The sequence below is a fragment of the Chiloscyllium punctatum genome, chromosome 3 (genome assembly GCF_047496795.1).
Source record: "Chiloscyllium punctatum isolate Juve2018m chromosome 3, sChiPun1.3, whole genome shotgun sequence".
NCBI lineage: Eukaryota > Metazoa > Chordata > Chondrichthyes > Orectolobiformes > Hemiscylliidae > Chiloscyllium > Chiloscyllium punctatum.
The window spans coordinates 71,159,595-71,175,788 of NC_092741.1; the positions used below are offsets into that span (position 1 = coordinate 71,159,595).

Below are 16,194 nucleotides of genomic sequence, written 5' to 3' on the forward strand. Positions count from 1 at the left end.
GCATGATTTATTTTTTCAAAAATGGCAATAATCAGTACTTTCAGTAAAACTGATGGTGATAGTTAAGTATACCAATGCAAGATGGATTTTGGCCTGTAAATAGGCCTAACCCTCATCACCATCTGAGGAAGGGAATGGAATACATCTTTCTACAGTGTAGCGTTTCTTGTCTAGGCTCCTAATGGCAATGCTGTTCTCGTGCTTCAGAATTTGTCAGGTTACAAGTAATAAAATGGCATCTTGTGCTAAGAAATAGTCATGCAGCATGGAAACAGACCCTTTGATCCAACCATGTTCCCAAACTAAATTAGTCTTACGTCCCTGCATTTGGCCCATCGCCCTCTAAACCTTTTTCACTTATGTACTTATCCAAATGTTTTGGATTTAAACTTGATTGAGAATGTGAGTTTGCTATGTGGTAACAAAGTATGAAAGAAGAATACTAGTCATTGCATTGATGTGTCTTCCTTTTTCTTTTCCAGATTCTGAAACTTTGGAAACCAGTAATACTCTAATCAGTGACAGTTGGTAACTGTACAGCTTCTTGAAGAACCTGCCATTCTGACCAACATGTAACAGTCACTATTTGTCCTTGATTGGTGGTGCAAGATGACGTCTTTACAGTTTGGCCATTGGTCCTAGTATAATGGTTTATTCTCCACTTTTGACTGCACATGCAGGGACCTCAAATAGCACAGTTGTCAATTCTGAACATACCTATTTCAACTCTTCAGCACATGCTGTAATTCACAATGAGATGGAACTCTCTGTTGCTGAAGGATCTGCCACTTACAAAACTGCAGAAAGTAATTCCATGGAAAACAGCACAGCAATTCCCACTCAGTCAGTCTATGGGGGGATAGGCCTTCCTGTGCAGATCTTCCTTTCTGCCGTTCTAGTGGTAATAGCTTTAATTTCTTTCCTGGGAAACTTTATTGTCTGTCTCATGGTCTATCAGAAAGCAGCCATGCGATCAGCTATTAATATCCTTCTGGCAAGTTTAGCCTTTGCAGACATGATGCTTGCTGTAATGAATATGCCCTTTGCCCTCATCACTGTTAATACTACACACTGGGTCTTTGGTGATATTTTTTGCAGAGTGTCTGCCATGTTTTTTTGGCTTTTTGTGATAGAGGGAGTTGTTATCTTGCTTATAATTAGCATTGATCGCTTTCTCATCATAGTTCAACGTCAAGACAAATTGAACCCCTATCGTGCTAAGCTGCTCATTGCCATCTCATGGGGTATGGCTTTTTGTATGGCCTTTCCCCTTGCCGTTGGTAGTCCACATCTGCCAGTGCCACCTCGCGCTCCACAGTGCGTATTTGGATATTCTACAGATTCTGGTTATCGGGCTTATGTTTTGTTAATAATAATTATGTTCTTCTTCATCCCATTCATGCTGATGTTGTACTCTTTCATGGGTATCCTCAACACGGTCCGGCATAATGCCATTCGGATCCATAGCAGCTCAGATAGCATTTGTTTGGGCCAAGCCAGTAAGCTTGGACTCATGAGCCTGCAGAGACCCTGCCAACTAAGCATTGACATGAGCTTCAAAACACGTGCCTTCACTACCATCCTGATCCTCTTCATTGTCTTCACCTTCTGCTCAGCGCCATTCACCACATACAGCCTTGTTTCTACTTTCAGCAGTAGTTTTTATCATAAAGGTAACTTTTTTGAGATAAGCACGTGGCTCCTTTGGTTAACCTACCTCAAATCTGCACTCAACCCATTAATTTACTATTGGAGGATTAAAAAATTCCGTGATGCTTGCTTAGAGCTGATGCCAAAAACCTTTACGTTCTTGCCACAGCTGCCAGGACGTACTAGAAGGCGAATTCGTCCAAGTGCCATTTACGTTTGTGGAGAGCATCGGTCTGTGGTTTAAGATAGAAGACCTGATATTTTGTTTTAAATATCTTCTTTACTGCCATCACACAACTTGCCAATTAATTTCCCCAAGATTTCCTCCTTCTTAAAAACCCAAGATTTTAAATATAGATGGAGCTACATTCTCTGTAGTTGCAAACATTTCTTTAAAATAGTGAATGAATGTTTTTACTGTGTAAATTTGAAAATAATGCCCGTGCAATTTGTATACTTTTTGGATACTTTGTAAAATTCAGTCAAGCTCTGCTTCAAAGCTTGTGAATTGTTGTTCATTGGTTTGATGCTGCTAACTTTAGTGAGAATGTGCAATTCAGTGTCTTGTGTTCTGACCACTAAATGGACTGACCTTTATTATTAATATTAATTAAGCACAATTGACCTCTCAGGCTATATAAAGACAAAAATGAGCACTATATGTTAACTACTTTATTTCTGATTTTCCCTGGAAGAAACAAAAAATGCTTGGTTTATGAAATTATTTTAAGAACTAGAGATCATTTGGTCTGCTGCTGTGCAATTGAGAATTGATATTTAACACAACGTAATACGTGTAGTTAGCTTGTTTCACTGTAACGCATAAGAATAACTTTATTTTTACATAGAACTGCTTGAATGAGTGTTTTATTGCCAACTTGGTCCATGCAGTACACTCAGGGAATAATGAATTTATTATGAAGAATTATCCAATTTTCAGTTCTGGTGTGGGTTGATTTTGCTTAAAAATCATGTGGTTCTGTATATTTGCGTAAATATCAGTAATAACTTAAAGATACATATACTCTGGAAATATGTAAAAGAGAATTGTGGTTTAAAATGTTTCTTTATTCAGAGCAAAGAAGAGCTTTCTTAGTCTATATTGTATTGGATAGTGTTTTAATATCTGTAGTAATTTACATATTTGGTTTCCAAGATTATGCTGAAAACACCGTTATTAATAATAATGGCAAGTTATATTTGTGCTTTCTCTTAAGCAGCACAAGTTGGCCTGTACAGTTAGGAATGATTGTCTTTTGATTAAAAGTGAGGGCAGAACTTTGGTAACCTTGCTTGTAAATTCCAAGTACAGAATGTAATCAATTTTTAAAATATTAATTAGTTTCATTTCTGTGTGATCCATATTTCTTTGTGAGTTTTCAATAGATCGATTTATATAATTGTTTTGTAATTGCATGCACATACAAACTTAATGTTTGAAGCTAATTTCTGGATGGTCCTTACTAGATACTTTGTGCTGTGATCACTTGCTTAGCAGGGACCAATCAACTCTGCAATATTACGTTCCTGAACAAATAGCAGACATTAAAGAAAGAAAGGAAAATAAAGAATTGCATTCATATGGCACTTGTCATTGCCTCAGGACCTCCAAAAGTATTTACAACCAATTAAATACTGTTAAACAAAAAGTGAAAAACTGTGGATGCTGGAAATTAGATTATATGAAACAAAAACAGAAATTGCTTGAGAAACTCAACAGATCTGACCGCATCTGTGAAGAGAAAGCAGAGTCAATGTTTTGGGTTCTGTGACTGTTTTTCAGAATTCAGTTCAGAAATTCTGTTGAGTTTCTCCAGCAATTTCTGTTTTTGTTTAAGTACTTTTAAATATAGCCATTATTGTAGAAACTTCAGCATCTAATTTACACGCAGCAATGTCCCACATCAGCAATGTGGTAATAACCAGAGAATCGGTTTCATTGAAGTTAATTGAGAAGCACATGTGGGCCAGGCTGATGGGAGAACTGCCCTGCATTTCTGTAAATGGTAGCATGGGATCATGGGACAACAAACACAATCTTAGTTTTATTTCCTGTCAGAAAGATAGTGTCTCCAACAATGCAGGAATCCCTCAATCTGTACAAAAATATCAGCCAAAATATTGTGCCCCACTGTAGAGTGGAACTTGCATGCACAACAGTCTGACCAGAGTTGAATATACAGCACTGAACCATAGTTGCCACTTGCACCAATGTGGAAAGTGTCACAAATATAAGTCATTCTAATTATTCACGCATTGTAAAGGAATGTTCAAAAAAGTCAGAATATTAACCAAGTTAGAAGTTTGACTCTGGCTAAGCCTTAGGCTATTGGACAAATCTAAGAATCAACCTGTGAGCATTCTGCTCCAGAGAGGTTATTATATGAATCCCAGTCAGTACTTTGCATTAATCCCCAATGCTATGGAAGCTGTAAATTGAGACACAAAGTCATGAAAATAATAGTGGTATTGCTATGACACATCTTCCATAAAACTCTTGTTTCTAATCTCTTGCTGGAACCAGTTATCTCAGTCAGCTGGGGGTCTAGTTTTTTTGAGTAGTTCTTTATATGGCTGGGAGAACAGTGTGGGATGTTAACTTCTACCCATCCTCAACCCTATTGAAGAAACCAGTAAGTGGCTGAAGACTCCCAGGTACGTTAGTTGCTGGGCCTGGAAATAAATTGTTAATGCCCTCATACAGAAGACTACCTTGAAATCTTATTTTAAACAAAAAGCTTTATTTTGATTCTTTCATTGGATGTGAGCAAGGCCAGTGTTTGTTACCTATCCCTGGTAACTTTTTGAAAAAGTGATAGTAAGCTGCCGCCTTGAGTGACTGTGGTTGGTGAAGTTAAAATATTTCCACAGTGCTAGTAAGGAGAGACTTCCAGGATATTGGCATAGTGACATTGTTCCAAGTGAGGATGGTGTGTGACTTGGAGTGGGGCTTGCAGGCAGTGGTGTTCCCATGCATCTGTTGCTCTGTTCCATCTAGGTGATGGAGCTTGTGGGTTTGGTAGGTGGTGTTGAAGGTACTTGGTGAACTGCTGCAGTGCATTTTGTAGATGGTACCCACTTCTGTGAATTGATGTTGGAGACTGAATGTTTAAATTGGTGGATAGAGTTCAGATCATGTCAGTGGTTTTGGCTTAAATGGCATTGAACACCTAGATATAAAAGAGACCTACGGGGCAACATTTTCACACTGAGGGTGGTAAGTGTATGGAATGAGCTGCTAGAAGAAGTGGTGGAGGCTGGTATAATTGCAACATTTAAAAGGCATTTGAATGGGTATATGAATAGAAAGGGTTTGGAGGGATATGGGCCAGATGCTGGCAGGTGGGATTAGATTGGGTTGGGATGCCTGGTCGGCATGAATGGGTTGGACCAAAGGGTCTGTTTCCATGCTGTACATCTCTATTACTCTATGACCAGTCACATCGAGATACGTTGAGAGAATTCCATTCCTGACTTGTAGATTGCGACATGCTTTGGAGTGCCAGGAGCAGCATTTCCAAACTCTGATCAGCTTTGATAGCCACAGAATGTCCAAGGTGTGGAAGTCAACAATAGCAATGTGATTGAAATTTGAGGAGAAATCATTAGATTCTTTCTTGTTGGAAATGGTCATTGCCTGGCCTTTTGTGGCATGAATGTTACTTGCCAATTATCACCCCCAAGCTTGAATGCAGTCCAGGTTTTGCAGCATTTGAATAGGGACTGCATCAGTACTGCTCCTCGGATGCTGCCTGAACTGCTGTGTTCTTCCAGCACCACTAATCCAGAATCCACTGCATCAGTATCTGAGGAGTCCCACCTGGAGTTGAACATTGTTCGGTTGTTAGTGAATAGCCGCATTGGTGACCTTACAATGGAGCTTAGCTGAAAATGGTTGGGCCTTGGTCACTACCCTCAGGAATTCCTGCAGATGATGCCCTGGGACTGTGATGGTTGACTTTCCAACAACCAAAATTTGTGTTCAACTTGTCTCAATCTCTAGTTGGAGTGATTGTCATTCTATTGTCATTGAATTTAGTTTTGCCAGGGTTTCTTAATGGCATACTCAATCAAGTGCTGCCTTGAGTCATTTACATCAAACTTACCTCTTGAGTTCAATTCTTATGACCATGTTTCTGGAGGAGATGGTAGTCTATTTTAGTGGTCGTGCCACTGGCCTCATAATCCAGAGATCCAAGATAATGCTACAGGGGCATGGGTTCAATTCCCCCGATAGACGTATTGCGGAATTTAAAATCATTGAATAAATTTGATATATAAAGCTAGATACAGCAATGGCAACTATGACAACTATTGATAGTCAAAAAAAATTCTGGTTCACTAACGTCCTTCACACAATGAAATATGCCATCCATGCAAGCTGTGAGCTACATGTGACTCCAGATCCACACAGCTAACTTGAATGCCTTCCAGAATGGTTGAGCAAGCCATTCAATTCAAGGGTAATTAAGCATGGGGAAAGCATGCGAGCTTTGCCAGAGATACCAACATCCTATAAACTAATATCAAAAAAATGGACCAAGACACTAATAAAGTCAGGAGCCAAAACAGCCCTGGCAAAAAATAAATAACCAGAGCTTTGTTGAACAGATTGTTGCTGAGTAATTGCAGTTTGATAACATTGTCAAAGATGCCTTTCCTGATGATTGAGAGTAGGCATTGACTGAATTGGATAGGACATACCTGGAAAGTGTTACACATTGCTGGGTCGATGCCACCATTATTTGATTGCAATATGTGACGTTTGGCAGCCCGTGTGATTTCAGTCACACAAAAATTAAGTGCTGTTGTGATCTTGACTGCAGTAGGCTTTGCAGTATTGGATGTGCTGCAATGTCTGGGTCTTTGTGTCATACAGCACAGAAACAGACCCTTCAGTCCAACCAGTCCATGCCGAACATAATCCCAAGCTATATCAATCCCATTGCTTGCTCCTGGACCCATATCCCTCCAAATCTTTCCTATTCATATACTTAACAATGTGTCTTTGAAATCTTGTAACTGTGCCCACATCCACCACTTTCTGAACAAGTTCATTCCACGCATGAATCACCCTCTGTGTAAAAACAAATTTGCACCTCATGTCTTTTTTGAATCTCTCTCATCTTAACATTATGCCCACTAGTCTTGAAATCCCCCACCCTAGGGAAAACACACCTGCCATTAATCCCATTTATACCACTCATGATTTTATAAACCTCTATAAGGTCACCTCTCAGCCTCGTATGCATGAGTAAACAAAAACCCAGCCTATTTAGCCTTTCTTTATAACTCAAGGCTTCCATACCTGGCATAACCTTGGTAAATCTCTTCTGAACCCTCTCAAGCTTAATAATATCCTTCCTATAACAGGGCAACCAGAACTGGACAGAGTACTCCCGAAGAGGCCTCACCAACAACTTTAATATGACTTCCTAATTCTCCTTCATCTACTCCCCCACTACTCCTCATGCAGTGTGTGGGCAGTTCCAAGGAGATATTTATGACTCAACAGTCCTTTTCCCCTGCTGACAGTAATAAGGTGTCCAGTATGGTAGTGACCAGCAGTCATTCATCTTGGCTGAAATCTTGACGTAATATCTAGGATAAACATAGATAGTGGTTGAAGTATTGACAAAGTCTCCGAGAAAGTCTTTTGGTCTGTCTCAAAAAAAACCCATCTGAAATGGAATATAGTCAATTGGTGAGAAGATGGTGATACAATTGTGATGTCACTAGATTAGTAAACTAGAGGTCCAGGCTATGGCTCTGGGGGCATGGGATTATTTCCCACCATAGCAGCTAGTGGACTTTGATTTCAGTTAAGAAATGCACAATATAAAGCTAGTTTTGGTGATGATGCACATTAAACTATTGTTGATTGTCATAAAATCCATTTGATTCACTCATGCCATGTAGGGAAGGAAATTTGCCATCCTTAACCTTGTTTGGCCTATGCATAACTCCAGATCTTTAGCAATGTGGTTGGTCCCAAACTACATGGCCCTACAAAGCTACACAGTTCAAGGGCAATTAGACAAGGCTGGTGCTTTTTTAACCATCTCTCTGATGCCCACATCTTATGAGAGAATGCCAATCAGTAAGGGAACAGTGAAAGGCAAGAGTGGCTTTCAGCAATCTTCTGTGCTTTTTGAATACTACCAACCACCACTAGTAAGAACACCCATGTCACTAATTCAATATTTACATATAAAACCCATTAAAGGCAGCGCAAACTATCAAAAGTGAGGGGAAGGGATGAAATCAAAATGGAGTTGGAGGGGAAAATAAAGCACTGTATCCTGTAGTTCCTCCCTCTCTCTAAAGGCTTCGAGAGCATTGATGGACATCACATGCTCTTTCTGCAAGGACACCTAGGCACAAACATAATGACAGAAGACAGCAATCTTCTGCAACGACTGCTTTACTCCTTTTCAGCTAGTTACTATTATGTGTTCAACACCACTGATTTTAGGGTGGGATTTTAAAAAAGAAATCATTCAGAGGTGTGTGAAAGCACCTCTAGGTAGAGAGAAAGGGATTATGCATTACCAGTAAAATGGCATTCAACATCTTTAATGAGCACCAACAGGCAATGTAATTGTCTTCTCAAAAGCTCTTCATAGCAAGTATTCCAGGTCTTTGACCATAATAGGATCTTGCAGTAAATTCAATCCAAACTCTTCCATCTTGAGACACCCTCTTGGCTACTTTGGAAGATTGATAGCCACTGAAATATTCAACCAAATTCTCACCATCAACTTCCTAAAAAGTAAGAATGTGGACATTGAAGGATCTAAGAAGAAAAATTGCTGGATGTAATGCTGAACTATGACATGATTCAAACTGTCCAAAAAATGAATAAGGAGTAAACAGTATTGACTTTCCTACTGTATATTAACGGGCAAAGTTTTAAATAATATTTTGGCTTATTGCAAAGGAAAGGATGATTGACCTCAGTAACATTTGATCCTTGAAGCCTGCTCCTCCAGCCAATAAGATTGTGGCTGATGGTTTTACAATTAAGTTTTTGAAAAGCTTGTTTTAAGGCTTTTAGGAATCAGCTGAAGGCATGAACAAGACTTCGATATTACAATAAGTATTTAATTGGCTGCAAACTGCTTTGGGATATTTCAAGGTCTTAATCACAAGTTGTTTCTCTGGTTTAAACTGTAGACTTCAGTCAGTATAACTATGTACACTTGGTTTGAAATGCAATCAGGAAGTTAAAAAAAAAGTGACCCATAAGGGGAGTACGACCAAGGCATAAGGAGTACTACTTTAACTCTCTGGTAATCCTCTTTGCCTGAATTTGAAGGTCATGCATTCAAGCTCTGACCTAGGTTATCATAAATTGAGGTACTGCAATGCCAAATATTCCATCTCTCTGGTGCGGTCTTGTCCACCTTCCTGGTTCCTGTGGCATTATCAGAAATCAGGAACAGGAAAATCATCCCAGTATCCTGACTAACAGGCTAGCAAAAGTAAATAAATTCAATCTGCAAGAATTTGTAAAAGTTGATGACTGCATTTTACCTGTCTCTCAACAATATATAATCAAGCAGTAATCAAAGTGATGAGTACATTGCACTGAGAAATTGAGACATTTCATGAAAGATGTGAACAAGAATAAGCTATGAAAATTCGGTCTACAAATAGTTTCAACACAGCCATTGTCTAAAAGTATCTAAAATAAATAATATACTTCACTAATGGAAAAGTGATTACTTTTAGTATTTGATCCAGTTTTCATTTTTGCAACAACTAGGTTATATTGCAATGGGATATTTGGAAAAGCAATGTCCACAAAACTATGAAAAATTGAAGAGGACTGCCAATATTAATTTGACAAAATTGTAAATCTGTTGTGAAGTTGAAATCTCTTTAAAGAAACTAGTGTATCAGATGCAAACAGTTCATTTCCAGATTCCCTTTTCTTTCTTTTAATTTTGGAGTCCTTGGCTACTCTTGCCATTGTCATTCTAGCTGCGAAGGCAAGAGATACACAGCATCGAGCTACCTGTTTAAAAAAAAGAATCAGCATTGTTATAGTGTCCATCATGATCACAGGATCATCCACAGTGCTTTATACCTAATAAAGTACTATTGAAGTTTATTTACTGTTGTGATGCAAAAAACACACCAGACAATGTGTGCACAGTAAGGTCCCATAAGTAATAATAAACCACATCGTTAGGTTATCTGCTTTGGTCATTAGTTAAGTAATAAATACTGTCGGGGACTCTGGGAGAATTTCCTCCATTTTCCTTCATGAGCTAATTTTCATCTTTCTTCTCTTAGAAACTTCCTTAGTAATGTACTGAAGTGTCAATCTTTTATCTATATACTTAAATTTCCAGTATGGGCTTGAGCCCAGGATCATTAGTAATGGCTTATGAAAATCAGTTTGCATCACAGTCGAAAGCTGAATTGAAGGAGGTTTTACAATTGATTTTATCCAAAAGACATCACAAAAATAGAAATGAAATAAAATGAGAAGTGACTGTTGACCCTGAAACAAGGCTGTCAGGAAGCCATGTGAACCTTTAAAATTGATATTTGCTGCAAAATGTATTTTTTGAGTTTATAATACATTCATAGATCTGTATTATTTGTAGCATAAAATTGTTACTGTAGCAAAAAGAGGATTTGAATAGGGCTTTGAGCACAAGATGAATAATGTTGTAAAAACAAATTGCTTCACAACTTGGAAAAAGATTTTAGTTTAGTCCTTTTCAAATTAAACACCGTCTTCTTCCCTGAATGTATAATAGTATGTTGATGCCACTACAATATCTGGAGATGACTGAACAGTCTATTGGATATCACGATGGATCTCTGCTGTGTTTCATGTAGGAACCACCATTCGTACTTAATTGCTGGAGTTAGGTTCATCATGCAGTGGGACATAGTCAATAGCCAGGCTGTACTAAATCTCGCTTCCTCACAGTTTGAAGTTCTACATGTACAATGTAATATCTATGCATCTTTGCACATTGGTAAACTTTGAGTTTTTGCACATGACATTTTTGTAGATTTATTGTTGTAAATTAATCCTTGCACTGTAATTAGAATGTGACTTTTATCTGTACAATATCTATACAGTTGTACAACATTTATTGTCTGTCTTTTTCCATATGACTGAATAAACCACATGACCCAGACTGATGTTTTTTAACAAATGTAGCTCAAAGAATGAATGCTATACCAAGTTGTGATTTGAACTATAAATGGCTAGATCTGTTTTATGGAATAGTACAGAGTTAACTGTATGGTTTTAAATACAAAAATGGATTTGCAGTAACTAGGAATATTTAAAAACAATGTTTTTTTTCCTGAGTAGCAGCACAAATCTGAACCTTGAACCATAATCCTGAATGAGCATTGTGTAGTTGTTTGTACCACAGATCACTTCATCTGACCTATTAATTTATCATCTTCAGCATGACTAATGATTGGGCATATGTTAGATGTATCACGTAAAAGGTTAGTCAAAAAATCTATTCCTAAAGTCAGTAGGAACTCCAAAACAAATGTACTTTAAATTATTTGCTTTTAAATTTACTGGATTGATCCCCTTACTGTCATACAGGTTAATCTCCCCAAGATATCTGCAAAAACAGCAGCTGTTTCCAATAAATAACATGAGCAAGCTACAATTACCCTATTAAAAAGGAAAAGAAACTGAAATGTTACAAATCTTAAATGAAAACACAATGCTTAACAAATACAGACTGTTAATAAGAATTATATGATGGAAATGTGCTAATCCATTTTTACTGACTTACACACACTGCCAGGTTTTGCTGAGCAAACTATCCAACAATGTCTGCTGTCAGTTAAATCTAACTCTGTACTCTTGAGCCAGAAAGTTGAGGTTCAATTGTCACTTACTGCAAGTATGTGTCATAACATGTTTGTACAAGTTGATTAAAATTACCCTTCAGTTGAAAACAACTCTTCCCACTATGTTGCAAAATGTGCATTTTGTTCAGATAACTTTTCCTCTACTGCTATTTACTAAAACTTGAGCAAGAAGGTATCTCCTTAACTAATTCATTTGAAGATTGTGAAATGAGCAGAAGAGGACTGAGAAATTGAAGTAGGGATATTAATTAGTAGAGACACAAATTGAATGTTAAATGGTTTGCAGCAGGTCAAGACAGTTCACTACCATTTTCCCAAGGACAGGTAGGCAGGATAATAAATACTGACTGGGCTAGTGACACCCAATTCTCGTGAATTAACTTTTTTTAAAAAAGTCAGGTACAGAAAGGGAGGGAAAGAAGGATGTTTAACAAAAAAAATCAAGAAAAGAAAACTTTTGAACAATTATTAATTTTACATTTGTGAAATATATAACAACCTGTAGTAGTGTGGCATGGCATTTAAGTTCTTTGGTACAAGAGAACTATTTTAAATGGTAAATCGGTGCTTATCCTCAATAACTAATTACACCTGTAATTACTAGGCATAAATATCTGTGAGTGTTTACTTTGTACCTACTGTGCAAATGCAGCAACATCATGACTTCAGAGCATACTAATAGTGTGGCATCAACAAAGTACAGTTTCACAAAGTTAATGGTGCAATTTAGACAGCAACTTCTGGATATTCACATTTAACTTTGCCTCTGGCTCTTGTCTGAAGTAGTTGTACTATTTATGGATAAGTCAGTAGCCTCTCCAATAACTTGACAGCAAAATCTGACCTTTTACTTCTGTCTCGTATTAATGTATGAATAACCCATCATGATCAATTTTCTCAACCTGATTTTGAGTGTGTACTTTGAACAGGAAGTACTAAATGAGAAAATCCATCAAGGGCACAAATACTTCACTTTTGTTATGTCATAAGATAGTACAATAACCCTGACAGGAAACAGGAGCATTTGTTTTATTCATCTAGTATAACCTGGTGATGCAGCAATATTTAATATGTCTTACTCATGTTCTTACATTACATATTACACATGGCAAGTAAATCTGCCTGTACACTGCACCAGTTATGTGCCTTAACTAAAAAAATAGATAATTCTCTAAGCTTTGCTACTGAGAAGTTAAGTTGTTGCATTAAGGTAGTTTGCTCTATGGAAACAGAGACCATTCATGATTTACTTTGCAATTCTAGTGTGACATCATATAATGTGAATGTTGATGTAATAATACAGCAAACATTTCATATGACACTTAATGTTTTTGTTTAATATGGTATATTGTGGCTATATTTAACAGATGATGTAATGAAGAAAGATTACTATGAATGGTAGCACTCTGCATCCCAAAATAGCCAAGTTATTTAACTTGCAGAAGCTACTACGCATGCACTTTAAACCATTCTTGGGAAATATCTCTATTTGATGTATCAAATGCATAGGGAATGGTACTGGATTTTCAAATGTTTTGTACCTGTATCATGTGCAGATTTTTAGTTTTAGACCCAAGAATGAGTAAAGTTTGGTCAGAATGCAATTCACATGAACTTACCAGGGTGCTTTTTGTATTCGTTGAATAGCAGCTGAATGTGCAAAAAATACATTTTTACTGCAGAACTACTTTGGAAAGATGTCACAATTTGATGTAAAGGCTGATTGCTTCAAAACTTCGAACTATTTTTGTTTCATCTCTTAGTTCCCTGAGAGACCCCAACCTTTATTGTGAATACTAAATGATGTAGGTATGCCATTCTTTCCTTTGAATTGAAATATATTGTATCGGTGCAGTGTAGAATCTTGTAGTTTACTCAATAATTCATTTAGATGTTACGAACAAAAATGACTAAATTGCATGGGTTACCTCATCTTGATGAATTGTTTGTTTCTGTGACTTACAATAAAACAAATGTGATATTCTGCAAATTTTACTGTTTGCATTTCTTAATCACTATTTATATAACCACAAATGGAGACAGATAAGAGGGGTTATATTTCTATTGGCATATCTACTTCGTTTTGCCTCCATAGCTCATAGAAAGCCCTTTGTTTTGATCATTTGTGATGACCTCTGTGATATCAGTTCTATGGTTCCCTTTGACCTATTTGAATCTTTGTTTACTTGTTCTACTTTGTTATTTTAATTTGAAATAATTTTGTGGACCATCCTTTTTTGTATGATCTATTAATTCCAAAGATGTAAAGCTGAAGTTCTTCTGCTTTATAAGCTCATCCTTAAGTCCTGTGATGCTAAGGTGGGTCTGGTTCTCTTTTCTGAACTATAGTTTGTGTCTTCAAAGTCTTCCTTGAGGCTTGGTGGTTAGAAAATTGAAGAAAGCCCCATGTCCCTCTGTTAAAGGCCAGAGGGATCAATTGCAAGTGGGAAGGGGAGCAGTAGAGGGAAGAAATCCTGACCCCTGAGAATTGCCAGCAAATCAGATGGGCAGCAGCTCACATTATTGGAAATGTAACCAGGAGCAGTGGCAGCTGCAGATAGTGCACTTGCTGTGAGCCAAGGATTTCTGAGGACCCAGGAAACAGGATTGTAAGGGTGAGATGGGAGTACCTGGGATCACTGAATTCAGAGGCTGAAGGGGGATGCAGAAAAGGGCATTGAGATGACTGAGCAGGCCCTTGCAAGTTCTGAAGTGTTCACTTGTCCTGATGACATAACACTCAACCAGGCACTGAGTGCTTTTGAACAAGGGACATCACTACCCGATGCCACACCTGACTTCCCCATCCAAGATAGAAGCAGATGGGTAATAGGGTATTCACTGTAAGGCCTCCTGCCTGAAAATGCCACCCTGTCTCCATACTTGCCTTTGGGTGAAGAAAAAGTGAGGACTGCAGATGCTAGAGATCAGAGTCGAGACTGTAGGGCTGGAAAAGCATAGCAGGTCAGGCAGCATCTGAGGAGCAGGAGAGTTGACATTTTGGGCATAAGCCCTTCATCAGGAGGCCCTTCTGATGAAAGGCTTATACCCAAAACGTTGATTCCCCTGCTTCTTGGATTCTGCCTGACCTGCAGTGCTTTTCATGCACCACACTCTCGACACTGAGTGAAGGGAGATGTACGTTGAGCCCTATGTTTGAGCTGACTTGAGCACAATGGAGCTGAAGGATCACTTCTTTACACTCAAGCATTCTGACATTGATTGATACACTACAGTAATTAGACACTCAAGAATGAGAGTCTACCCTAAACAAAAAAAAACCCAAAAGTACTGCAGATGGTGGAAATCAGAAAAAAAAACAGAAATTGCTGAAAACATCAGCCGGTCTGGCAGCGCCTGTGGAGAGAAAGCAGAGTTAACATTTTGGGTCAAATGACCCTTCACAACAATTTTTAATTTTGTTTTTACTATACTGCATGTGCGTTTCACCAGTTTCCTTGGTTACTTTAGCAACATCCTTACCTTGTCATTTTTTTTATTCTTATGTGTATGACTTTGCATTTGTATACATAAAGATTTATTAGCTAGTTGTCTGGCTACTTAAATATTTATCCATTGCTAAAAACATATTCGGAATGGCTCAGTGGTTAGCACTGCTGCCTCACAATGCCAGGGACCTGGGTGTGATTCCAGCCTTGGGCGACTTTCTGTGTGGAGTTTGCACATTCTCCCTGCATCTGTGTGGGTTTCCTCCCACAAACCAGAGATGTGTAGGTCTGGTGAATTGGCCATGCTAAATTGCCCATAGTATTCAGGGATATGTAGGTTAGGTGCATTGGTCAAGGGTAGGTGAATGGATCTGGGTGGGTTCGTCTTCAGAGGGTAGGTGTGGACTTGTTGGGCCAAAGGGCCTGTTTCCACACTGTATGGATTCTCGATGAGCTAAATGTCTTACTCCTGTGATAATTTTTAGCTCCTTAGGTAGCTATTTTTCAGATTCAATAATTTGGTATGATCTGTACATTTGCTTTAAGTTCCTAAATCCAAATCATTCATATAAATTTAAAACAATAAGATTTTTAATGTTGATATTTGAAGATCCCCACTAAATACTTTGATATGATTTCTCAGTCAATTTTGTTTAGTTTTCCATTGTATTGAGTTTAACTAGTATCTTGTATGCAGAACTCTGCAACTACCTTTTCTAACTCTTTTTATAACAATTTATAGGATTATGTTAATCTGACTCTCCATCTGCCAGTTGTAAAGAAATTATTCAATATGTAAGAAATTATCACATGGTTAATTTGAATGTATAACCTAGAAATCTTCCAAATTTTGACCTTGAGCTGATCTTTGTTATTAGAGGAAATATTTGTGTGCTACAATAAATTCTGGATGACAGCACTTAAAATTGACACTTATAATTTCTATACACTAATTACCCTTTTACATTAACAGCTGTTGTTCATAATGGAGGCATGCCATTTATTGCAAACGCATGATTTTGTTCGTGTCATTTACGTTTTCTTTGACTTGGTGTATGTGGTAGATTGTTTGAATCCTGTCAAGATAACACTTTCCAGTTGTAGAGAATCTTCTCACTGGTGACATTATAGTTGACAACCGCGAAAGATATCAGAACCAAATGAGACCCTGGGGCCTGTACTTACTGATGTGCGCCCAACAGCACAATCTTCTCAGTGGCATTATCCT

The 16,194-nt window shown here is 37.9% G+C and overlaps 1 protein-coding gene across 6 annotated transcripts in view; it reads left to right on the forward strand.

Annotated features, from left to right (window-relative positions):
• The window catches only part of gpr63 (G protein-coupled receptor 63), a 158,578-nt gene extending 144,997 nt beyond the window's left edge, over positions 1 to 13,581 (forward strand). For all 6 annotated transcript variants that reach the window (XM_072554947.1, XM_072554942.1, XM_072554934.1 and 3 more), the window contains one exon: positions 483 to 13,581. In XM_072554947.1, the coding sequence (XP_072411048.1) occupies positions 647 to 1,894 (1,248 nt within the window). In that variant the 5' untranslated portion in view covers positions 483 to 646 and the 3' untranslated portion in view covers positions 1,895 to 13,581. The remainder of the gene's footprint in view (positions 1 to 482) is intronic.
• Positions 13,582 to 16,194: the final 2,613 nt, after the last annotated feature.